The sequence below is a fragment of the Larus michahellis genome, chromosome 2 (assembly GCF_964199755.1).
Source record: "Larus michahellis chromosome 2, bLarMic1.1, whole genome shotgun sequence".
Lineage (NCBI taxonomy): Eukaryota > Metazoa > Chordata > Aves > Charadriiformes > Laridae > Larus > Larus michahellis.
This window is the reverse complement of record NC_133897.1, coordinates 10,026,189-10,051,419: the sequence shown is the minus strand read 5'-3', so window position 1 is coordinate 10,051,419 and position 25,231 is coordinate 10,026,189. Positions and strand designations below refer to the sequence as shown.

Sequence of the window (25,231 nt, the reverse complement as noted above, 5' to 3'; positions counted from 1 at the left end):
ACGGGCACCTCTAGCTCACATACTGCTCTACAGCAGGGCTGACCTGCACAGGCTCATTGCGGAGCCGCTCTTCTCTTCCCCAGCCCCTAGGATGGAGCAGGACTGCCCATGTCTTCTCCCACAGTCGGTGGAGCTGGCAAAACCTCTTGGTTGAAAATGGTTTTTACAGGTAGGAAGACCACACAGGTCACCACGCCAGCCCTGCACGCCCTGTGTGCTGCGTCACGTGGGGAGCTTGCCCTGCTGACCCTGGCAGAGCACTCAGGTTCTGGGCACGCTCATCATCTCCACCGAGAAGCCTTTAAACTAAAAATAAATTAATCGATTTTGAATATAGCGTCAGTGCAGACAGCTGCCTTTACCCTAGCTGAGCACTAGGTCGCACTGTCACTCTAAGAAAGCGGAAGCACATCAACATGGCAATTGTTTTTCCCTTCTGAGACCAGAAGAGAAAGGACTGCATTATCAGAGTAAAACATGTATTTGTAAAACTACTCAAAATACACCTACAAACGCAACATTCTCATCACCTCTGATATACAACGGTTGAGTTTTTCAAGATTTAATTTCCCCCCCCCCCCTTTTTTTTTTAACATCAGAATTTCTGATCTTCAGTCTTCACAAAGCAATACTGAGATTTTGCACTGATGTTTTATGCTTGCAACCATTTGCTGGAAGAAAATATGATTAAAGACGATGATCTCCACAGAACGATCACTCAGTACTCAAATTATCTGGAGATGTAGCAAATACTCCCCCCTACCTGCCATCATCCTAAAAAAAATAAGTAAAAATCTGAAGGTGGCAATAACTAGCTGAACAGAATCCTCTTTAGGCAGTATAAACATTAAACCCAGATTCAAGAGCACCAAAAAAAAAAATGCACTGGGTTTTGCATGACCTTTGCAACTTATTAGTAATCTACTTTGGCAAGTGGTTGTGGATGGATATGTACTGAATGTCACTGCTGCAGTGCAGTCCCCAGGAGGCTCTAGTTTGGTGGTGTGCTCAGAAATCTTCTGTACTTTCCAACACTTTGGAATGCGTAATTTTATTTATGGTATGTCATTATTTTAGATTTATCACTCAGATTTCACTGCAGGTACATTAGTTGTATCTGAAAGCTTTTCTCCAGAAACGAGTCTGACAGCAAACCATATGTTGAAAGGAAGGACGTTTCCTGCTAATTTAATCATGTTTGAGTTGTAAAATGCAGCTATGACTAAGGGGCTGTTCCTGGAGCCCCAAAGATTTTCTTTTATTCAGTACCTTGAGAATCTTAACGGTATTTTTTTTCTCCTATGTTAATAACAGAGCAGCTTTAATGAAGCAAGGATGAGAATTAAAGAGTCTTCAGTGATTAGGCAATAGAGGGTATTTTTTCAAAGCTCATATATGGGGAAAGACAATTTTCTCCGTTTCTGTGGTATGGAAGGGGAAAAATGCTGAATTTCCAACTTCAACTGTAAAAGTCTCCTTCATCTTCTCTTATGCATGCCCAGCTATCCCCAAACCCTGATTTACAGAACCATCACCTCAATGCAAGCTGATGGCAAAGCTAGGAGCATCGAACCTCATAAAATGAGGGAAGTTTTCGACTTCCCAAGAACTGCATAAAGTACTTGTACCTTGATAACGACACTGACATGAAAAAGCTAACAATAAAAATCCAACCCTTTTGTACCCAGGAAAACAAAGCAATCTCTTCATCCCCATTCACTCCATTGCCACAGACTTTTTCCATAGATACATTAAAACTTTCCATTATGCCAGCAAAGATCCTCTTCCCAAGACAACACATGCAGGATAAACACACTGCAACAAAACCAGGAGCCAAACTACACATTTGAAAATAGGAGCGGGTGTGGGCTCCGTCGCTCCACCGATGTACTAGAACGGATGGTGCAGATTAAGCTGAGGTCTTGTACCAGATGGGACAAGTGCTCACAATATACTCTTGTTGTCCAAGAGCAGAGATAACACTGGGAAGTATTCCTTCCCCTTCCCTGGGAGCTATGCCTCAGTGCAGCCATTCCCACGTTCACGTCTGGACCGCAGCAGAAACTGATACACAAGAGGCAATATTCAGACTCAGGAGCTGCGTTTGCACGTCGCTTTGAAGCAAGATGCTTGCTTACCATTAGAGGTGTACCTCCTACGGTTTGGGAGTCTTTACCTTAAACCAGGGATTTGCTGCTAGTCAATCGGCACGCGTCATTTCAAGACACCATCCAGGCAGGAAAAAACTTCTTAAGTTCTTATTCTGATTTGAAAGGCTTTTTACAATTGCGAAAAATAAGCATGAGTGACACACATCCTCTACCCCCCACGATAAATAAAATTCAAGAAACTGATGTCTCAGAGGAAAGTTCTGCTGAATGTAGTCAACAACTAACGAGAGGATATACTACATCCTAAAGATGGAGTCAGCTACAACACACTCACCTTCCCCTGCTCTCTTGAACTCCATCTGAATAACCTAAAAACCTAGGCACTTTGCTTGATTTCCTGAAAAACAGCTAGAATTTCTCCCCTGCTGTTTGCTCACAACAGCCATCTCCCCAAATCCCTTCTATTTCAGTTCACCCAGCTGCAATGCACCCGAGATTTCTTTGCTCTGGTGATGGCCATGGCCTGTCCTTGCTTCTTAGTTATTGTCCTCATGCATGAAACCCCCAAAGCCCACCTGGCAAGGAACCCTTCCGTTCACTGCTTGGCTCTCTTCAGTGGCTCATGGCTGCACTCCTCACTGCAAGTCACTTATATGACGTGCATTTTCAAGGAAGAACGAGGGAAGAACCAAGTATAACATCCCTTCCCTATCACACCCTCCTCACCATTTCCACTTGCAGGGGAATTTGTACAGCACTGAGCACAAAACACTAGTAAAAACAATTTATAGCTACAAGAAAATCCTCTCGTGCACTCCGGGATTTTGACCCCTTCCAAAATCTAGCACCATCTGTACAGAGGCCATTACTGTGAACAGGTACAACACAGATTTTCTAACGTTTTGTTTTCAGTTCTTGCCTTACAAGGCACTTAAAATTGCTGCCGTCTTTTCCTCATTGGCTGTGTTAACACTTCTATGGTACACCACACTACCATAAAAAAAAAAAAAAAAAAAGAACCACAAACAAAACCAAAACCCAAAAAGAGATAAATACTGCATATGGTGGTTCCCAGTCTCATACTCTTTGTACAAAAGGATCGCTTCTCCCCCGCACATCTCACTATCCACACTTGTGAAACATTATTCAGTCTCAAACTAGCCAGGAAATTTCTAGCTTTCTACAAGTCAGACTTGAAATTCAAGTGCAGGATTAGCACACAAGCCTTCTGCATCGCTAGCTAAGTTCAAGCATCTCTTTTAAGTACTACTTCTAGATCTCTGATATGGTGAAAATAGATGATGATTTAGAAACCATGATTTCCAAAGGTACAGCTGATGCTGCTGCAAGAATACAAGCTGTGCAGGGCACTGCGATGTACCAAATCCCACTGCAAAATTAGTTGTTTTTTTCCTGTAAGTACATCCCTCTAAATTTGTCTGTGACATTGAATTGAGACACCAGAGTTTGGAGTCTGCCACGAAACAGCAAGTACCGAATAAATTTTTTAGCACATTCTCAATAACAACTTCTCAATTGTGAGGATTTCCTAGCAGGTTTTCTATTAATCTCCTTCTAATATTCTCATGCAAGATTTAGCAAGTAAACACTGAATAAATGCGTTTTGGAACTGTATGACTAATTTCCAAGAGTACTACGGAACATGAAGGGACAAAGTATTTTGTGAGAGTATTTTTGCTTTCACAAACAAATTAAACCTCTCTGAATTGACGATGTAAATAATTCAGCATTATTCCATTTACTGAGTTGGGAAGAAGTGAGGCAGAGTGTACATCTTTAGGAGAGCCGTGCGTTTTGCAACAGTGAGACGATCCCACTAATAGAGAAGTCTCACAGAATAGCTCCAATTCATGCATTGCATCTGTCTGCAAACGCTGATCCCGGCAAAAGGGGCACCCAAAACCAAAAAAAAAAAAGCAAGGAAAAAGAATTTCTCATCTGTATGTTTCATTATTCATTGACTGATATTTTTGTATGTACTAACAATAAGTCAGACAGGGTCTCCTAAGCCTTTCAGTGCTTTGAAAAGCTAAAGTCAGTTTAACTGATACATCAGTTACAGGAGGCAGTATACAGACAGAGGCGTTTGTACACAACACAAACATAGTGTGCATGTGTTATAACCTTGCTCACGAGTCCCTCCTAAAGAGAACTTTCTAAAAAAAAAAAAAAAAAAAGAAAATCCTTCAAAGGAGACTGTGTTTTCATCTGAAAAAATAGATGGTGCTCCACGGTTCAAAATGACCGCTCCCCAGTGGTCATTAAGTGCTCTTACCCCAGGACTGCAATGACAGGAATAGGTAAATGTCAAACAAAGAGGGTAGGTGCAAGTCAACAATAAAAAGGACAGCGGCCAAAATATATTTGCTTTGATACAATCGTTGGGCTTAACCTCAGAGAATGGACACGCTCGTATCGTCTAAGAAAATAACACGGGCACAAGAACTCCAAAATGAAGGAGACTTTTGCAGCAGGAATGTGACGGTTAGCAAAATCCTCCCGTCCCTCCCGTGCCGCAGTATCATCACGCGCTTGTCTTTGCTACCAGGTGTAGCGTGCGTGGGTGCCTTCAAACATAAATTACCAATAAACACACATTGTATTTAGTGTCAGGGAATTAATTGAGCTTTCCGGAATGAAAGCCTTTTGGCACAAAAATGATAAACCGAGGTTGACCTACCTGAATGGGTCCCACTGACATCAGCAGGTTTTTCAGTTGGACATCAGTAGTTGATGAAGAAAGCCCTTCAACTGACACAATACAGGGCTGAGGTTTGCACTCCACCACTCGCAGGTTCTGTTTATTTGGCATCAAGCGTCCTCGGCCCATCTGGCCTGCTACTCCTCTGCCTCTCCCGTGCATAATGACCTGCCAACAACAAAAGTAACGGTATTTTGATTTACTTACCTAGTGCTTCTGCTCACCGCGTTTGACAGACGATACAAAAGTTGGCGATTTACTTAAAGACTTGATTAAAGTACGCGTTGATTCAGAACAGCTTGTTGCTGTTTGCCGATTTGAAAGGCCGCTTATTAACATATTCATCCACTGCTTATACAAACCTCTTTTAGGAGGATAACAAGCTATATATTGGGGTTTATTTATGTAAATATAAATATATATATAGCATGGAGGCTAAAAGCCTCAGCATCAGCACAGATCAACTAAGCAATGGAGGCTCTCAGATCAAAATATTTAACCTAGTTTTCAACACTGCTCACATTAGCAGCAGGTGTTCGGTTCCCATATTTTGAGTCTGGCCAAAATAAAATGCAATCAGTGATCCCGCTCCCTTTTCTCAACCCATGGGTAAGTTTAATGTACCCACAAGACCAGCAAATTGCTTCAAGTGTCTCCAGTCTCTACTGGTACCAACTCTTGGGCTGTTACCAGAATGGAGTACTCTATGCGTATGGCAAATAATGTTAAAACGATTTTTTCCAAAGTTCCTTTCCCCCAAATCCTGTAGGACCTGGCACTACAGTATCCTCTGGTGCAGGAAATGCATGGATTTAATTCTTGTAAATTAAAGGCTGAACAGTTAGAGAGAGGCAAAATAACCACAAAACAGGGCAACAAACATTAAACAGAGTTAACACTTAACACTGAGTTAACACTCAACATGGTTTCTCAATCTCTACTTGAAGAGCCCATGGAGGGTTTCACACCCCTCTGCATCAGCGAGGTAACTTAATCCTGACATGAAGCAGGAAGATTATGGCCAACAGTTCAAAACCAAGATATAACTTAAGAGCCAAGACACCAGCTATCTTTGGGGAGCGCGACAGTTTGCAAATGCAGAGACGACACATGCCAGTGCCACCAGAAACCTCTCCCCGCCTCCTCCCAGTGCACAAGCAGTGCCGAAATCCAGTTACGAGATCACCAACCATTTTGAGCGACACCAACTCTGAGGATCGACCAAAGACCATCCTGAAACAGTCACTGCGTGCTCCTACGTATGCAGGAAGCAGCCGGAATAAAAGCTTAAGCACAACTTCAGAAAAACTCTTGGTTTTAAAGCCAGAAAGCACGTCGGATACCATCTCCTACAGCAGCTATCTTGGGACGCAGGCGTTTCGACGCAGGCGTTTCCCCCAGGGAGTGCTGTGCTGGCCAGAAAGTCAGCAGATGAGACAACCCGCAGGCATCTCCAGTCTGTGCTGGGTACAAACAGGCCTCTCTAAATTAAAAGCTTTGTATGCAATTATGCATCTCCCGGGTCACTCAGCCCTGAACTAGCAATTGACAAACAGAACGCTCATTATTAATAGAGCAACACAGCTAGACAGTAAAACTTCTAGCAGCAATATGCATCTAGAACAAAAAAAATAAATCACCTTTTTAGGCTGATGGATTCCCTGGATGTTTTTGACTCCTTGAGGAGCTGGTGAATGGATCTGTGCCTGCTGCTGCTGTTGGTGCTGCTGCTGCGGCTGCATTCCCTTTGTCAATGTGACCTTCCGCACTGGCTGCTGTTTCGGCTCCGGGGGTTGTTGAGGCCGCTGGGGCTGGCCCTCTGGGTGAAAAAAGCCAGCATCCTCTCCCCCCTGCTGAAATCAACAACACAAGAGGCGGCTCAGCGTCCAGGCACTGCAAACCCTCGCCCTCAGCAGCCTCCTGCCACATCCAGCGCGCCCAGCGCCCACGGAACGCCCAGCGGGTTTCCCTGCGGAAGGAAACCAGCAGCCGTGGCTCGGCCTGGAAATCGTGCTTCAGCCCAAAATAAATCCACGGTACCTGAAGTATAGTTTACTACGCTCAGACTTTATTGTAATTACAATGTTCAGTAATGCCTTTTCATATACAAAGAGGCACGGCATTTTCACTTCTCTTTGCAAATTTTTCTTTTTTCCAGGGTTGTATGGGAACTACGGTGCGCATTATTTTTGTATCGTTATTATATTTTTTTATTTTTTAAGAGAAACATACTTATTGCAGAAGAAGCAAAGAACTGTGAAGGCTGGAAGAACCAGACAAATACTCTGCTCATCTTTAAAACTCCAACCTCTCTTAAGGTTAAAAACTGGTATTTATTTTGAAGCACATACTTATTCCACCAACTTCTATACCAGCAGCCTTTAAAGCAGTCTCCTTCCTCAAACACTGTCTGTACTTGGAACAGCTTTTCCCCAAGGAGTTTTTGTTTGTTTGTTTTATAAAGCTTTTATTATAGATATTTATAATCACAAGCACAACAGAACACCACCTCCGTGCTCCTCTCATCCCGTATAGCTTTTTCCACTACATCTCTCAGTGCAATCGAGTAAAACATAAGCTGAAAGCACCTGGAGAGAAATGAATCCCTTCCACTCTCTCTACCCAAATAGTTTGGTTTTTTTTCTACAACCAGACAGGTGATTCTTGAATTTGTGTCCTGCTGTCCAGATCAGATCAATCACTGAAAAACATCCCCTGGAGTGAGAGACAGCAGAGCCCGAGATAAGATCAGGTACTTTTACATCTATAAAGCGCACCATATTATTGCACGATTTCAACAGCGGTATCTGTACCTTGACTGGACTCCAACTTTAGAACTCAAATACTAGTGAACATTACATCTGCAGGGGGAAGCCTTCCTCTAATTCCCTAACCAAGCCCAGGCAACTCTGCAAAAGCTCTCAAATAGAAGGCACGTCTAAAGGAAAAAAAAATAAATTATGAAAGCATCTTTATTTATGTAGAGTTTTTTTTCCCTTTCCTTAAGTATTTACAAGTCAAAACTCCTTTTGCATCTGTAACGTGTCACGAACCAGAGGGTTCCACACTGACTGGCAGATTTCTTGCAGACGAGGAGACAAAATACAACGCTGCTGAAGGAATAGGTTTATGGTTTAAGAGTGAGATTATCTCGATTGAGAATATAAATCATTACCTCTCTACTGGGATCAAACAAAAGCAAAAGAAACACCTACTGAGGACTGGTTACTAAGTCTCTTTGCTATGATTTGAAGAGAAATAGTCCTGTACTGGTGGTATGTAGGATAGTCTCACATTTGCAAGTTCCCTAGATCACAATTCGCGCCCCGAAATCAAGCCTTCTGGATTATCAAGCATATGCAGGCAACAACTTCTGAAGAACTCAACTGCTTAAACGCCAGACAAATCAGCTTCCTCACCCCCCTGCACTCTCTGCACTTCAAAAGCACAATCTGTCACAGGGAAAATCTTGAAACTCTTCCCATTTAAGGGCTTTCGTCCAGTGTCCAAAGCAACAACGCAATAGAAAACTGCATCTAGTTTTTCCACTTCTAATCACATATGTTTTTTCTCTGCAAAACTGAAAGGCGCCGTGGCTTCACAGGAAATTTTTTATATAAACCTTTGAGTGCAGTAACTAGTGAGAAATGATAAAGCCTTCCCTTCAGAGTCTCTCTCTTCAATTACTGCTCAAAAACATAAAAGCAACAGCTCTCCTCCTCTCCTGAAAAACCCAAACGTACGCACACAAACAAAACCTTACCAGGAAACCAGCATTAAATCCTCTTCATTTTAATATTAGTTCCAATATCAGCATCACCACAAACCCTATGCCCTGATCAGATAATTTCTTTTGTTCAGCCATACAGCAGCTGGAAGGTGATGAAACTAAAAGGAACAAAAAAAAATTCTAGGAGGAATTTAAACGCAATAATTAGGCAGTAAAATCTAATCACTGCTAACTGCCTGCTGTGAAAAACAACCATAAACCTTCATAACCATCTCTTTTCAAACCAAAAAGCGATCCCAGCACATAGGAAGAGCATCTGAGAGTGAAGCCCTCAGGTACAAAACACACTGAACACGCTCATTACTGAAACTTCAAAAGCAAACAATCATTTCCCATAAAAGGCTAGGATGGCCAACAACCACCCAATATTGAACTACCAAGCCCAATTATCACCAAATAAAACCGTATGAACTAAACACACAACTATAACAGAGTCAAAAGGCACAAGCACACAACATTGGTTCAATCTGATGAAAAATTTGACGGGGTTTGCTCCCTGCTGGGCTCTCAGATGTCACCTTTGGGCTTCACTGCTAGCATGAGGCTCCTGCGAAAGTCTGAAAAGGTAGAAACCTCTCTGGACTTTTTAATGAATTAATACATTTCAGAAATAAGAAACCCCACATAAGACAGTAAAGAAAGTCTATAGGGTAAGGAAAGGAGATGGAGCAAGGTCTGCTTGTTCCTGCAACAAGAAGGAAGAAAAAGCAACTGGATCAAAGCCTTTTTTTGTACCAGTGCTCCGAACATCTACTGCTTTAGGAGATGACTTGAAGAGGTGAAGCAGAGAGGAACCCACAGCACCACTTCTCAAGAGAGGTCCCTGAGCGAGCGACTGGGTGCTCAAGGACTGACAGCGCTCCCTGCAAGTCAGCAACACATTGTTTCCCATTACAGGTAGCCCTGGCTTCAACTGAAGACAAATCTGGTGGTTTTCTTAAGAAAATGAAAAGCAAACTTGACTCCTATCAGCCTAGGACGCAATACAACAGAGCCTCAGATAACAAATTTTAGCACCAATTCCTTTTTCACAGGTTAAAGCCGTGACAGTGCAAGGACAAGCACTGTCCAAGCAAAAACGAGCAACCCATGCAGTAGTATTTAGCAGAAAATTAGACTCGCCGCCGACATCATCCTTTAAACTTCTTCTACGCAAGACAATTAGTGGCTTCTTCAGGCACCTCAATGAAGATCTAAGTCAAGCAAAACACCAGCAAAGAGCTTTTAGTCTGGACTTAAAGCCATAAAACCTCAGAACATTGCTTACAGGTCACACGCTCATTTGAGAACATTAACATTTTGGGGGAAAAGACGTTTGATTGCAAAGATGACTGCACATAGGTTGACTCCTGGTTTTCACTCATGAGGTATACATAGAGCCAGCACCCAGAAGGTAAATCAAAATACACAGCAAAGCTACAGGCAAGCAGGTGAGTGAACTGAGGCTGTACTGCAGAACCTACCCAAAATGACATCTAAATCATAGAAGGTAAATCGCTAGCATCTCTTCTACTTAAAATGTCTCAGCTCCAGCTCATTTGAAACCAACTTTTGCTTTTCCCAAAGATAATTTCTCTATTGCTAATTTTTCATTAGCTTATATCACCGCCCTCCCCAAATTTAAACACACGTAGCAACAGAAAGAAGTATTAAAATTTTAAGTCTTCTCTTGTCAAAATACATTTTTAGCTGAGTTTTTTTCCTATAGCATTTTGGGACGTACAGGGCAACACTGAATTTTTCAGAGATGCATCTATTCATCGTCATGGCCTGCCTCATACAATTTGATGCGCAAAGCGCTGAAACCAGGTAGAGTACTTCTCAGTCCACCACAGAGACCTGAGCTTGATTGATATAAGCTCTGAATTGGTACTGGAAATTTCCTCTAAAGTCCTCAGCAAAGAAGTGAATTTCCATTCTTTGTCTGCAACCCAATAACGGAAGAAAGTTTTTTCTGTTATTGTCTACTGTTTAATTCTATATTACAAATCGTTCTGACCTTCAAGCTCTGAATTTCCAAGTTTTAGAAAAGGTCCACCTTCCTAACAAATAGCCAGGAAAGAGTTCTCTTGAATGGAACTTCACCATTATTAGGTTAATTCTGGAGTAATGAAAATGCCTTTTTTTAAAGTGGCAGCAGTTCTCTTCAGGGGAAAGTATAAAAACTACCTTTCAGATTTCAAGTACTGCAAGGTCGTTAGCAGTGCCACAACGATCAGTTAATTTCAAATACTGAGTGTAATTAAACAAAACTCAAAAGATGAAGGCAAATGGATTTGATCTACATGGCGGATGGTTTACGGACTTCTACTGTGGGAGAGTCTGCACAGTTTGATCAGAAACTGGGCTAACAAAAATGAGAAATTACACCATTCAATGGCCATGAATTTTAGAACCGATTCCCTGACGCTTATCGAGGCTGTTTTTCAATAGTGAGACTCTCACTGTACATATATATATATACACACACACATATATATAGGCAGTGTTGTGTTTTGAGAAACATAAAGACTGTTCTGTCACAAATTCTAAAAGCAGTATTTTATAAGGGATTGCTTGAATTTAGCCAGCTGAAGCTCTCTACTCTATCATAATCATTATGACAGTTTTACAAGGAAGATGAAGTTTATTTGCCACCAACATTAGCAGGACAAATTTATTTATAACAAATGCTTTAAAATGTACTGATAAAAATGCCTATTGATACTGTCAGAGCTGCTTGCAATTTGACAGATCAAATCTTATTTTCATTCTTAAACCCCATGAAGGAATGGTATCACCAACTTGCATTCTGTAGTGAGCAAATTGATTAATCCCCCTCTATAGAAATCTCAACTCTTGATTACACCTATCAGACGTTAAGCAGCATTATTCTAGAGTGACAACACTTGACAAATTCCCAAACCATTTTTCTCAGCCTTTGTGGCCCTGCTAGCTTGTATTAACCCTGATGAAAAATTAATTTTCCTTATCTTCTGCTAAACCCCAAAATCCAAATCCGCCAAACTGGCAACTCTTTCTGTAAAGGTATTATGAAAACCTCTAAAAGATTAATTGCATGTCTTCAGGTGACATTAAATTAATTTCTGTACTCTTGACAGACATTTGATACTCCGTACTGAGAGGACAGATAACATTGTCAGGATACACAGAAGGACAGTGGTGCAGTGTCCCAGGGCAGCCTCTTATGAATTCTCCTTTCGATAAGGCCATACTTCACTGTCATTGGCACTGTTAGTGATCTTGCAGCCCACAGACCTCGCTGCACAGGTTTCTATTAACTACGACAATGCTGCGTCTATCCATGTAATCTTTATAAAGCTAATTCAAAATCACCCAATAGTAAAGGGATGCGCATGCCGGATAAAGCACTTAAAGGAAATAAACTCCGGTTGATTTGTGTAAAAATCACGCAGAGAGCTAAAATGTTTTCATCTTTTCTCAGATGCGCTATAACTCAAATTCTCTGGAACGAGATGAAGGCTTAAGTCTTAGAGGGAAATCTCAATCCAAAAATGTCTCGTAATTGATTTCCTTTAAGAAAGGAGAAACCCCTCATCTGTTACCAGTTTAAGTCAGTATTTCTAAAAATGAGTACCTCTACAGTATCAGTAAGAGGGGAAAAAACCCAATCCTTTAGGTTACTAAATTCATCTTCCCTTCAAGGACAAGAGAAATTACTGTTCACCAGCTGTATACGTTTTCAAATGTAAACTTGTATTTTACTGATACTGCAAGTAACTATAGTAAAGAAGACAGATGTCTACACAGACAACTGGGATCCCCATGTAACGAGGAAAAAAAAGCAGTAAAGCAAAAACAATGCAGAGCAAGAAAGACTATCACCTAATATTATACAAATATTTTCCCACTACAATTATCAGAAACGTATATTAAAGGCAAACCCCTAATAATTAGCTATTTCTCTTTGACTGGAGCTCCAAATGCTTTACCACTTTGATACGGCCAGTTGACAGACTGGGGACCTGGGAATAGGAAGCCTAATCACTTGCCAAATATCCCACAACCAAGTGACATGACCAAGCACTGTTTCTGAACAGCTGAAGATCTGTTTTCAATCTGTCAAATGCCAATGAGAAACACCTGGAGGCTTTTTTTTAAAGGCCTTCTAAGACCTTTACAAGTCTTTTTTAAAAACTCAACAATAGCAGTACTTAAAAGAACTCCTGCTCTCCAGCCAGGCTAGATACACTATTCCATCAATAGACAACTCATCATTAGCAACTGGTTTAAGACATAATAACGGTCTAGTTTGGACTCACAGTACACACAGAAATAAAAGCTACATCAGACTACAGAAGTGGCGGAACAACCAAAGCATTCCCCGTTCACACCAGAAAAATGACACTTCTGGGGCTGGGCAGTGAATGATGGGTTATTTTTCCCAGCCTAAAGCTTTTGCGTGGGGCAAACTTACCTCAAACAAGAGCACCCAGATTAAGCAATAAATAAATAAAATGCAGAAACAGTTCTCCTCCTGCGATAAAGACACTGTTAAGCTGCTTCAGCAAGCCATGAAGTGATGACTATCTTCTCTTCTGTGCCTAATGGCGTATGAAAAGTCAGAACAGCAAGAAGAAAATGTCTTGTAAAAAGAGCAGCTAATTCCATTTAATCCCATGTACTAACAGAATCCTTACCTTAAGTATCTCCTCATCTGTCTGACAGGAGAACTAAGGCATGGAGAAGGACTGGCCAAAGAGATGTCAGAGAATCCTAGCCATACCCGTGCTACACTGTTTCACCAGGAGTGACAGAAATGCAGTTCATCAGATGTCAAATCATGACTACGTGTCTCTCTAGTACAACCACCCACCAGTTCATTATGAAAAAAATATAAATTCTGTGTCAAAGCTACAGCAAAATCAAGGTTCTGGATTAGACATGTATAATACTCTCAGAAATACCTTCACTTTTACATCGCTGTCTGCAAAATACATACTCTAGATGTTGATAAACATGTTTTTCAGCAAAGTTTCCTGGTTCCCTTCTCAGTTGCCAGTCTCCAGGATAGTTTTTTGTACAGAGAATTTTAGTGAAGACTGCATATGCAGAGAAATCACCAAGAGAAGAGGCTCCTGTTGGAAAATATCAGCAATCCAGAACTGATGGGCCAGAGCTCCTGAAGGGGCACTTCTCAGCCAGACATCAGCCATGGCACAGAGAGCCAGCACTGGGTAACAGAAACAGTACAACCAGAGCTTCCCTTCTTGTGTCATATCTAGTATTTCTAGTTCATGTTCCTTGAAGCTTAAAACTAGTGGCAATTTGAATCCCTCTGGTGTGTTGCCCTAAGCTCCTTGTAGAGTTTTGGCACGGACAACCCCCACGGTCTCCCCGCCCAACCACTCACAGTGCCAGGAGTCCCCCGGCGCAGAGCACACCTCTCTACTAAAGGTCTATTCCAAGCGGTCAAACCTGAAACATCACTTAACAAAGGCATTTGTGACTTCTCGAAATATTAAATTTAAATTGGACAAATCTGCAGGTTGCCCCCTTCCAAGTTAAGAGATTGCATTCCATCAGTTTTCATCTGAAAACCAGCTCTTTCTCTTTGTAATGCGCTTTAGTGGTGTCACAGTTGCCTTTAGCCATTTCCTATCAGGAAACTGGGCTACTAGATACTCCGTAACACCAACATCGTATCAATATGAATTTTGCACTGTAACACTTATGATGACAGAAAAACTCTCCTTTGAGGTTTAACAAGAGCAACAAGCAATATCAAACACCTTGCTTTCAGGGTGTTCGGGAGGAAGCAGCACTCTTCTTCAACACACAATTTAAAAGTCTCCCGAGGAAAAGGAGAAACCTGTTCCGCAGCCTACAGTAGGAAATACTTTATTGCACTTTAGTTCCAAGTTATCCACAGCAAAGTTAAATTCAATTTAGGTAGATACCTCTTCCCCCTTTTGAGGATTTTATTACAAACCCATAAAAAGTACTATCTGCGTCTGGTTTGGTTGTCACCTTAAGGCCCTCGAGTTGCCTGTGTCCACACAAGCCCTTGTATTTCATTTTCCCAATAACCAAATATGCCCCAAACAGTACAGCACAGCCCGTCTCACTGCCCCCAAGCCATGAAATATTCTGTCTCTATACAGCGGCCATCCTCACTGGAGGTCTGAGAGGAGAGGGTTTATTGCTCATTTCCAAATGCTGCATGAAAATACTACGCCTTTTTCATAACCAGAATATCACAGGGCTCCCCGACTTCCTTTTTTTCCTTTTGGTGGAATTAAGAAATCAATGTCTATTTGTGAAATATTTCCAGGGTGAAATCTTGCAGGCTGTGGCAGGCAGAGTATTTTTTCAACAGCATTTACATCAGTACTGCTTCAAAGGTCTTGCCCATTTTGACACTCTCCAAGTGACAAACACGGTATCTGGGCATTCAGGTATCACGGTTTCTGCAGCTCCCTCAGTCCACTGCTGATAGAATATGGACATTATCCATGGCTCCTTCAAATAATGGGATACGAATAAACCACAATGCTGTTCTCCTGCTTCTTAAAAAGTAATAGAACCATATACCATAGGAGTTCCTGTGTTGGTTCTGGCAGCCGGTAGCGCTGCAGAGCTGGGTGAAGGGCTCCCTCAGGAACTTGTCACGCAAATGCCAAAAATCTTAAGCATTCGTGATTCCTGACATATTTAGATGAAAGGCGCTATAGAGCTTTCAAGTCAAACATTTTTAATTAAACTTGAACATACACATGCAAGTAGAAACAAGTACAAACATTAAGCAAAGTTTGTTGATAAGGTTACATTATCAAACAAGAATCATCTCAGTAAGTATCTTTTTCCATATTTAGAACTCCATATTCATCTCTTACACTTCCCAATTACTCTAAATACGAATAAAGTTGTGTATCTTCCATTCCGTTTTTCTTTTTACAATCCAAGAACAGTTTTTGTGACAGGCTTTTAAAACAAGAGAACTTGCCAACTCTTTCTTCGAGCGTTTCAGATGAAGCATTTCAGGTTTTCAGGAATTAAGATCGTGAGTAAGATACTGCTTCTAAACCAACGGGGAACACTGAGATTTTAATGTATTTTTATATATATGTATTTAAGAAAAAAGCTCATTGTGCAGTTTTCCATAGAGACAAAGAATGGTGTGTTCTCGTTGCAGCATAAGAACCAGGATTTTCAGGCGTTTGGGACAGACACACATCTCTCTGAGCATGGCAGGCCATTTTGTGGCTAGAGAGAAATCACCCAACAACAATATAAGACGACTGAACGATACAGAGATTTTAAGATACTACCATTTCCCCACAGAACCTCTAACTAAATGAAAAACATGTTCGGCACATATTTCATAAGATCTTAAGATATATAAGGTTGTAGCTGGTACAAACCTGTTCTTCCAGGACTAAAGACACCTCTAACATATTGGCTCAAGGAATTCAATTGCACTTGGTACTAGAACTATCTACCGACAGACTCATCACAGGGAGCCCAAAGGAGACCACCACAAACAGCCAAGGTGTTAGTAAAACATGCCCCATCAAGAGGGAGCGAAGGACGTGAGCGTGCAGAAACAGTTGAGAGATCTTCAAAGAGACAGCCAGCCAAACTGGGATATAAATTCTTTTCCTTGTCTCTTGAAGTATAATACAATTAGTCGTAGATTCAAAATGGCAGTGAGAAAATGTGGTTTGGTCACAACGAAAATTCTCCTAAACATAAAGGTTAGACACTGGAATAGATGGCCCAAGAAATCTCCAATAATGAGATCTCAGAAAAAGGTTGGTCAACTCTTTCAGGAATGCTACAGAGTTCACTCCCCCTTCAAGACAGAATAAGTTATTTCCATGGTCCTTTCACCCCATTTTCTGTAATTTTATTATCACATTCTTAGATGACTTATTAGGGTGTTCCCAACAAACAACATTCTGCAACCTCACTGAGTTTATCTTCATGCATATCCTTAGGATTGACTTCAGGCTCCTCACAAAGCCAGGCAAATCTTAGACGTTTTCTTAGGAAAACATACTAGTATGAATACTTAGCAAATATGCTGAACTCCTGTATCTGGAAAGGATGGCTCTGAAGATGTGCCACAAATCCATAAAGCAGATCAGATCCATCAAAACATGTTTGGGCCTCCATGAAAAAAAAACCAACACAAACCTCAAAATTCACCTGCTAATCATTAAGCAGTGAGTCACTTTCCAGGAACATAACCTTTTAAGGAGTAGTTAAAATTGAAAACTATTCACTGTGCTGTCATTCCTGCAAAAATTACAGGAGTATTAGAAAGGGATGGGAATATCAGTATCAGGGGGGAAGGGAATTTGTTTTAAAAAGCATCAGACAAAATCATCAATGATGGTACCTAACATTTGTCACTTTGATATAGAATGGTTTGGGCTGGAAAGGACCTTGAAGACCATCTAGTTCCAACGCCCCTGCCACGGGCATGGACATCTCCCACTAGACCAGGCTGCTCAAAGCCCCATCCAGCCTGGCCTTGGACACCTCCAGGGATGGGGCATCCACGACTTCTCTGGGGAACCTGTGCCAGTGTCTCACCACCCTCATAGTGAAAAATTTCTTCCTGTTACCTTATATCTAAATGTACCCTCTTCCAGTTTGAAGCCATTACCCCTCATCCTATCACTACATGCCCTTGTACAAAGTCCCTCTCCAGCTTTCTCGTAGGCTCCCTTCAGATATTGGAAGGCCACTATAAGGTCCGCCCAGAGCCACCTCTTCTCCAGGCTGAACAATCCCAACTATCTCAGTCTGACATACAGGAAACGCTGAATCATTTTCTACTTGCCTTTTCTTTAAATATAAGAAGCCATAAATTAAGGCCTCTGATGCATCAAATAAAGCAGACAAAATATTTATTGGAATGTAATTAGTAATTCCTACAATTCCATACAAATATTTAAAAAGCAAAATCCTCTCAAGACAGAATATTGTGGAAATAGATAAAAGGCCATTTTACCTTAAGTAACAAGTGATACTTCTACCTGGAGGTCGGAGATCCTCAGTAGTACTGCAATGCCCAGCAACACAAATAAACATAGTTAGAAGCTTAGACTGGGAAAGATATTGCCCTCAAGAGAAGAAACCATTCTCTTCTGACAGTATTTGTACACCATAAATCTCACCAACGCACCAAGTACATCTCCTTTACTGTTAAACACAAAAACATCATCAGTAACGCAACCCCATTTAATCCTGTTCTACGGATGGTCCTACTATATCTAGAACAGCCCTTGCTTCCAGCTCCTGGTTTAGGTCAATTTGCTCTAGACAGAGTTAGTAGGGGTCTGGCCACCAATCAGCTCCTTCAACTGACAACTCCACTATTGTGCAGTACCATGGCTGGCAGGCTGAAAGAAAAAGGACTTTCCAAGTCTACCGATATGAACCAAGAGAGCTTCGAAAAGGAAGGCGCACTAAGTCTAAGCGCAAGGCATCTCACTCGTACACGGGTATTCAAAACACCTCTGCACAAAAGAGCTACAGAAAGGAAGAAGGGTGCAAGTGATTAGACTGAGAGAAGCGGCAGGGCTGCTCAAATGCAGGATCAAGTTAGCGCACATCCATAAGGGATACGAGCCATCACTTTGGCCAAAGGCAGGGAATTAGCTGAAGGACTATTACACACTACGGAGAATGGCTAGGAAAAATGAAATTTAACTTTTGCTTTATATTTAGGGTTGAGGTAAAAATCTGTGAAAACAAATAAAGCATGTGGTAGGACTAAACACTACAAATGGAAAACTAAACAGGATCTGTGATCTTTATAGTATTCAGAGGCAAAGCAGCTTTTAATTCTTCTTTAAAATCCTGTCCAAACGGACAAGATTGGCCCTCCTGCTGCTCAATTTTTTCTTTTTCCTTGTGTGGTCAGAGAAACAAAGTCATAGATTCAGCTTGTCACTAACTGATTAAAAATTAATCAACTATCTCGATCAGGGCTAAACAGCTAATTGCAATGCTTGCTTTTTTTCTTCCACAGCTGGAAGGAAAACTTCAAATGTCCACAGCAATATGAAAAAAGTAACAAAGGCTACATGTAAAGAACCTGTGTTACCTTGCTAAAACTTTAGTGTCTGAAATTTAAGAAGGACAGAGCAAGTCTTTTCCTGTATACAATGGAAGAGTGGTTACACATGCATTTAATAAAGCTAATTGCTCTTGCTTACCATAAGACTTATCTGAAACAAATCATTTATGCTTTTCTGAAACAGAGCATTATGATAAAAATTATCTCATCGTGAATGCTACTGTGGGCACTGATAACCATTTGTTACGAAGAGCTGTATACAGTGGTGACTGGCATTGTTTTGTTTCGCCACATAATAAAAGAAGTTGTGCTTGATTGCTTTATTCAATTATTCATGAACAACAAACCTGTCAGCTCTTGCAGGCCACTGGGATTCCTGCAGACATATTTATATATAAATATTTTTAGCCCAACAGAAACAATTTCTTTCAACTTCTTGTACTGTATTCTTCTGTCCTTAAGTTATTGTGTCTGAGGAATTAGACATCCTCCAAGTGAGGTTGTTGTCAGCTCTACATAGCCAGTAAGGCCATTTATGTTACTATTTTGAAAGACCATGTGGTCATAATGCAGTTCACAATTTTAAGTGTATTTAAGTTTTATGAGCTGTAGAAAAACATTTTTAAAAACAGTTAAGACTGGCATTTCAACTTCCTCCCCATTTCTACAGAGTACAGCCTAGCGTCCAAGGCCTTGTTCAGTGCCTGTTAAAACACCATTCACTTCATTACAGATTACAGCAGTTCTGCAAGTTTCCCTAATTAATGCTCCAAATAATTTAAGAAGCATTCTTCCAAAAAAATCACCTCCAGTGTATGACAGCATTAAACCACATTTCCTTCTTTCCTCTTCAGCATAAACCTGAGGACAGATTTCACCCTGACAACACAATCTTGCTATGTCCCCTCATCTTGTTTTCTTTACAGCCCTAACAAATTAACTTGTCTTTTCACTAAGACAGAAGAAATTTGGTTGAGATACTTTCTAACCAAAGCCCCAGATCTTAAATATGCACACTGCCATCAAGACCAGCATTGTAAGTCCTCCACGACACGGTGGCTCAAGGGACACTCTGCAGATAATAGACCCCTCATCAAAAGATAAGGAAATCTCATTTAGATGCAGAAGTGAAATGGTAACGTTTTAAACCCAGCCTCTACCAGAAAACATCCCCCTCCAACACACTGCTTAAATTAGTTTCACAACATGCTTCCCAAGAAAATGACAACAATCTTCCCTTGAGTGCAGAAACTACACTAACACCAGGATCTGCACACAACTTTAGGTGGTTTCAAATACCAAATAAGCAGAGTGCAGTGTTTTAACTGGACCTTAAAAACAGCCAGCCAAATCTTTTTATCTGACCAGTTATCAGACCTATCAACCTTAAGCAAAAGGTGCTCACAGTTGAGGAGTCATTCAGACTCAAGTTACAACTCAAAACTCAAAAGAAAGTATTATTTCAATGTGATCTCAGAGGTAACAGCCTGACAGTAAAGCATTACAGGAAACATGAATTTCTGAATAACTGCCAATAACTTACAGTTCTGAAAATATAAAATATGGCCTATTAGGTCTGCTAAACCTGCTACTTCCCTTATTATCTTCAGCCCATTTTTTATTTTGGGATTACACAGAATGAAACACACAAAAACAAACCATGACGACACACAGACACGAGATGAGCCTTGGAAACTTACCCCTCCTGACAACTTAATCACCCTGACTTTGCTGCCGACATGGGGCCCATCTCCACTACCACTGTTTGTCCGCTGCATGACAGTCCTTTTCACGCCAGGTTTCAGTTCCTGGGGCCTTGCTGGTACCGAAGCCACTCGAGCAGTCTGTGTCGGGGGCAGTGATGCTGCAGCAGGTTTGGTCTGTAACGCTTTCTGCGGCGCCGGAGGCTGACTGGGAGGAACTGTTCTAGTCTGCCTCAGCTGCTTCACCGGCTTCAGCTGCTGTCCTTGATAATGCATGTTCCCCCCGACCTGTGGGAAATCTGTGGGTTTGGGTTGGATATTGGGAACTACCATATCTTGCTTTTTAACAAGGAGTCTGTTTTTCACATTTTGCCTGGTCTGTAAGCCAGAGTGGGGGATGTAAGGGCTGCCATTGGCGGGGAACTCAGAGTCGTCGTCCTCCTGCTGCATGTAGGACTGTTGCGTAGAAGGTTGCTGCTGCTGCTGCTGCTGTGCCAGTCTTTCCAGCAATTCTCTCTTCCTAGCGCCAGCCTGCTGCTGCCGTCTCAGCTCCTTTTGTTTCAGAATTTCTTCTCTCAGACGCTTCTGCTCTTCTATCTTCAAACGATAGAGTCTAGTTTCTTCATCTTCATCTGGATACTACAAAGGAAAATACAAATTAATTTATAAAGTTCTCAATAAATGCCCAGCTTGGTCAAAACAACATTAAATTGTTTCAGATGTCATAAAGCTTTAACTCTCTGAAGAGCTTTTTAAATTATCCGTGACACCAAACTAAGGCTATTAGAGGAGTGTATCTGCTGGTACGGTTTATTTGCTATTCATCACAGATGAACAGCTCAAATCTGGTTTAGAACTTAGATATACTACTTCCTGGACAGGGGAAAAAAAAAGAAAAAAGCTATAATACCAGTTGAGAAATCTTATCAGAATACTAAAAAAAAAAATTATTAAGTTTTACAAATTGGAACTCATTTGGAAGTTTCTAAAACCAATTAAACTATTAATATAATTCTAGATATCAAAATATGTTTCAAATGGAAAGCAACAATACGGAGGCAACCTACTGTCACACAGGTTTTATCTTGCTCTTTTCTGACAAAGTAACAAAAGGTAGGGTGGTAAATGACCTGAAAGGCCCTGATTAGAACTATTGATTTTTCTCACAGAATTTTCAGCCTGATCTCAAACTCATTTGTCACACAATAATTGGTTATAATGAACAGCACAAGTCAATCTCTGTGACCTTGAACTCGTGCACTCTCTTCAGAATCAAAATGTTGCCAAATGCAGCGTTAGAATATTAATGGTATATAGAGAATGCCTTTAATATTCCAGCCCTGGGCCCTCCCGAAAGTATTGAACACCATCAAATTTCTAAAGATTCTTCAACTTTGGCACAACGAGTTCTTATGAAAAGCTGTATAAAAATGGACAAAGTCAAGGAAATGCAGATCCTCATCATCCTAGGAAAGAAATCAAATTGCTTTTGTGATCAATCACATGCATTTTTCAAAATTACAAAGCATGGTTTTTCATTACATTATTTTTTATTTTCAGCTGTTTGAAATACTAAGATAGAGACTTGTGGAGACTGCTTACAGATGGTAATGAGCATAGCATTCTACTCGAGATAACCTGATTGCCCCTAACAAAAACAACAGGCTCTCAAAATGACAACACTTTGCATGTTGGTAAATTACAACAGAAAGAATGCTAAAACATTTCTCAAATACCGGAATCCGTTAGGAAGTTATTTACCTTGCAGTAACTGGGCGCAAGTTCTTGTCAACACAAACGTCATTTTTTGCACATATAGGACCCAAATGTACAACAATTTCTAAATTTTCTTCTTTTAAATTCAAACACACTTATCCCTGGTGTGTCCCAGAATCCTCCCCAACCCAAGGGAAAAAAAGAGCAGAACAAATCCAACCATAAAGTTGGTTCACGGACATAAAAGCCCAGCAGAGCAATATTTGTACTCATAGAATCCAGATGCACAAATCCTGAATGCTTGCTTCCTTTAGATGTAACGGCTTCTTCCCTGAGCACCTACTGATAATAGGGATTATTTCTACAGTAAGAAATAGTTGCATATCTCACACTGAAACACAATGGCTAAAATAAGACTTCAACAAAACTGGATTTTAGTATTTTATTTATTTTTTTAAATATAGGCTATAGTTCTGAGATGAGGTCTAACACTGTTCTTTTTAGGAGAACGCTTCACATACCATTAACGGGCTGTAGACAGAGCTAAATCCTTTATCTTTATAAACAAGTTGCTACTACTATTAAGTACTCAGTAAAATGCACCCTTGCAGATAGAGTAAGACCAAACAATATGACAAAGTATTTGAATAAGGAGTGAGGTTTAACTAGAATTAGTTGTGCAATGACCCAACACCACAGATTTAGAATGGGCAGCAAACTCCTCACTAGGCTGAAAACAAGGGTAGTTAAATCCTCTGCTGCTTGGCTTTAAGAGCACCTCATATTTTACACTATACTATGGAGTGCGTGTGTGTGTATATAACATACAGAACAGGCAAGACAGTACGTTGGGTCAAGGTGGAAACAGTACGCAAAGCCTACTGTTAATCATTTTTATCCCATTAGTTTAATAAGCCCAGTACAGATTTATCCAACAGGCAGGAGCACTGCCAAAACAAAAACAAAAAAGCAACAAACAAAAAACCCAAAAAGAAAACAACCAGGAGAAAGCAGACATCCTTCAAAGATGTCTTAAAGTTCACAGATTGTGTTTGGAAGTTTCCTGCCAAAAGCAACATTATCTGTAGGTGAAGAAGCAGAACTTGAAGCAGCCTTTTTCCCAGATAAACGCTTGACACTTCACTTTTTTCTGCAGAAAACACCACAACGTGAAGAAATGGTATATTGTATACGGCTCCTCTGTTTACAGGAGACTACAGAGTACAAGGCCAGAGATGCAAAGCAGTTAGTAGAATTAAATGCAGCCTCTAGAACGAGATGCTATAACCAGTTCTGGTTTGCTATCAAGGAACAAGAAAGGAATCAAGTAACCAGGCTCACTTGTGTCCCTCAGTAGAATGGCTGCAAGGACAGAGCAATCAAAACGGTTCGATCTGTGGCATATACACAAATCTATTCAGCAGGTTTATCTTTATTTTTTTCAGTTGTAACATTAGAAGCAAGAGAGGCTAAAATCATTTATCCAAAAATTCATGACAAGTCTTCATAAAAGGTAAGGCCAGATCCAAATTACATCATTTGTCTGCTTGTGTTCAAAACCACAAACTATCTTAAATAAAGGCACCTACATAGATACCACACCTTTCACATTACTGATGACATCAGCTCCCGAACCCTCGGATGGTATGAGTCACACTACAACACGCAGGTGCTGTGCTTCTTGGACAAACAGGGAGAGAACTAAGAACAAGGTTTCTTTGAGAAGCACACTGCCCTCTTGTGATCTTCCAACTGGAAAAAGACTGTGATAAGAAGAATCTTCTAAGCACAAGACAGGAGGCACCATTATAAAAATTTGGAAATTAAACCTATTTACACTGAAGAAAACTCAAATTTAGACATGTACAATTCTTCAGGTAGTTAATTTCCAAAAATATGAAAAGTATTTAGAAAGATTTGCTCCAACAGCAACGTAACAGCAACTATTTTCCATATTGCAAGTCATTTTTTAAATAACAACATAAAACCCAACAACCCAACTTCAAATTTACTGGATTTGGGAGAATGGAATGTGAAGGTTTTCTTTCAGTACATCAGGGTCATTAACTGCAACAGAAGTAGTAACATCAGTACACCTATGATTATGCAGTGGTCTGCTAATTTCTCTTCCTGCTCTGAGCTCCAAAATACATTTCTTCCGAAGAGATCCACATCCCCTTTCTACATTCTCCCCCTTCTTTAAACTCAAAAATGCTTACTACTGCCTTAATTCCTCTTATCCTAAACTGACCTCAACACGAGCAGAATTAGGCCTACAGTCATCACTCATCCTTTCCAATTTCATTGACAAAATGATTTTTCTGACTGAGGATATGCAAGTGTAAATCGTGGAGAGTTACAGCTGTTGCAAAAACAGACAAAGGCATTTAAAGTATTTTGCAGCCTCACAGGAACAGGAACACTAGCATACCAGTAGTAAAGTAGAAATACAGTGTTTAATCTTCTAGTCACTCAGGTTGCAAGTCCCTCAAATACCTATTTTGAAGGTAAGCAAAACTTTTAAAAGCCAATATTGCTATTTTTTTGGTGCTTCCTGAATGATAGGGCATTCATAAATATGGCCACTGACTCTTCAGGAAGAAGGATGCAAAGAAAAGTCTTAATAATTTTCCAGTTGAAGACACTTGCCTAATTCAGTTATGAGCAATACAGCTAGAAAAGATGATAGAACTTAACTCTTTCTCATGTTCACAGAAAGAAAAAGAGGACAAAGTTAGCTAATTAGAAGAAAAACACGTTAAAAAGACTGGAAAACATTACAATCTGCTTAAGGAGAGAAATGTAATAACCTACATTACAACAACAGTGAAAAATATGATTAAATGCTTAGAAATGAACATTACAGTGCAGCAACGCTGTTTGTAGAAGTGACAAAGTGGCATCAGTGAACAAGATTAACGCAGCGGTACACCTGAAAAAGGACAACTGCTACTACACTGCTGTTTGCAGCACAAGGCTCTATTTCAAGTCCGCTTTGAAAGGAGAAGGGTTCTGTGCACGCACAGATTCACACGCTTTTCTCATACTTGCCAAGTGTATCTACAAAAGGCTTTACTTTTACAGTTGATAACAGGAAACACTAGAAGACATCACAATTGTTGCACCAAGGCAACA

At 40.6% G+C, this 25,231-nt stretch overlaps 1 protein-coding gene across 9 annotated transcripts in view; it reads right to left on the bottom strand.

Moving 5' to 3' along the window:
• Positions 1 to 25,231, bottom strand: part of RBM33 (RNA binding motif protein 33) — a 102,144-nt gene that overhangs the window by 12,137 nt on the left and 64,776 nt on the right. For 4 of the 9 annotated variants that reach the window (XM_074574115.1, XM_074574118.1, XM_074574120.1 and 1 more), the window contains exons 15-17: positions 20,378 to 21,019; positions 6,474 to 6,686; positions 4,813 to 5,001 (exon numbers count right to left, since the gene is read on the bottom strand). In XM_074574115.1, coding sequence (XP_074430216.1) covers positions 4,813 to 5,001; positions 6,474 to 6,686; positions 20,378 to 21,019 — 1,044 coding nt within the window. Of the gene's footprint in view, positions 1 to 4,812; positions 5,002 to 6,473; positions 6,687 to 15,321; positions 15,851 to 17,606; positions 17,658 to 20,377; positions 21,020 to 25,231 lie in introns of those variants that run through there. The other 5 variants (XM_074574122.1, XM_074574124.1, XM_074574117.1 and 2 more) reach the window with 4 other exon arrangements.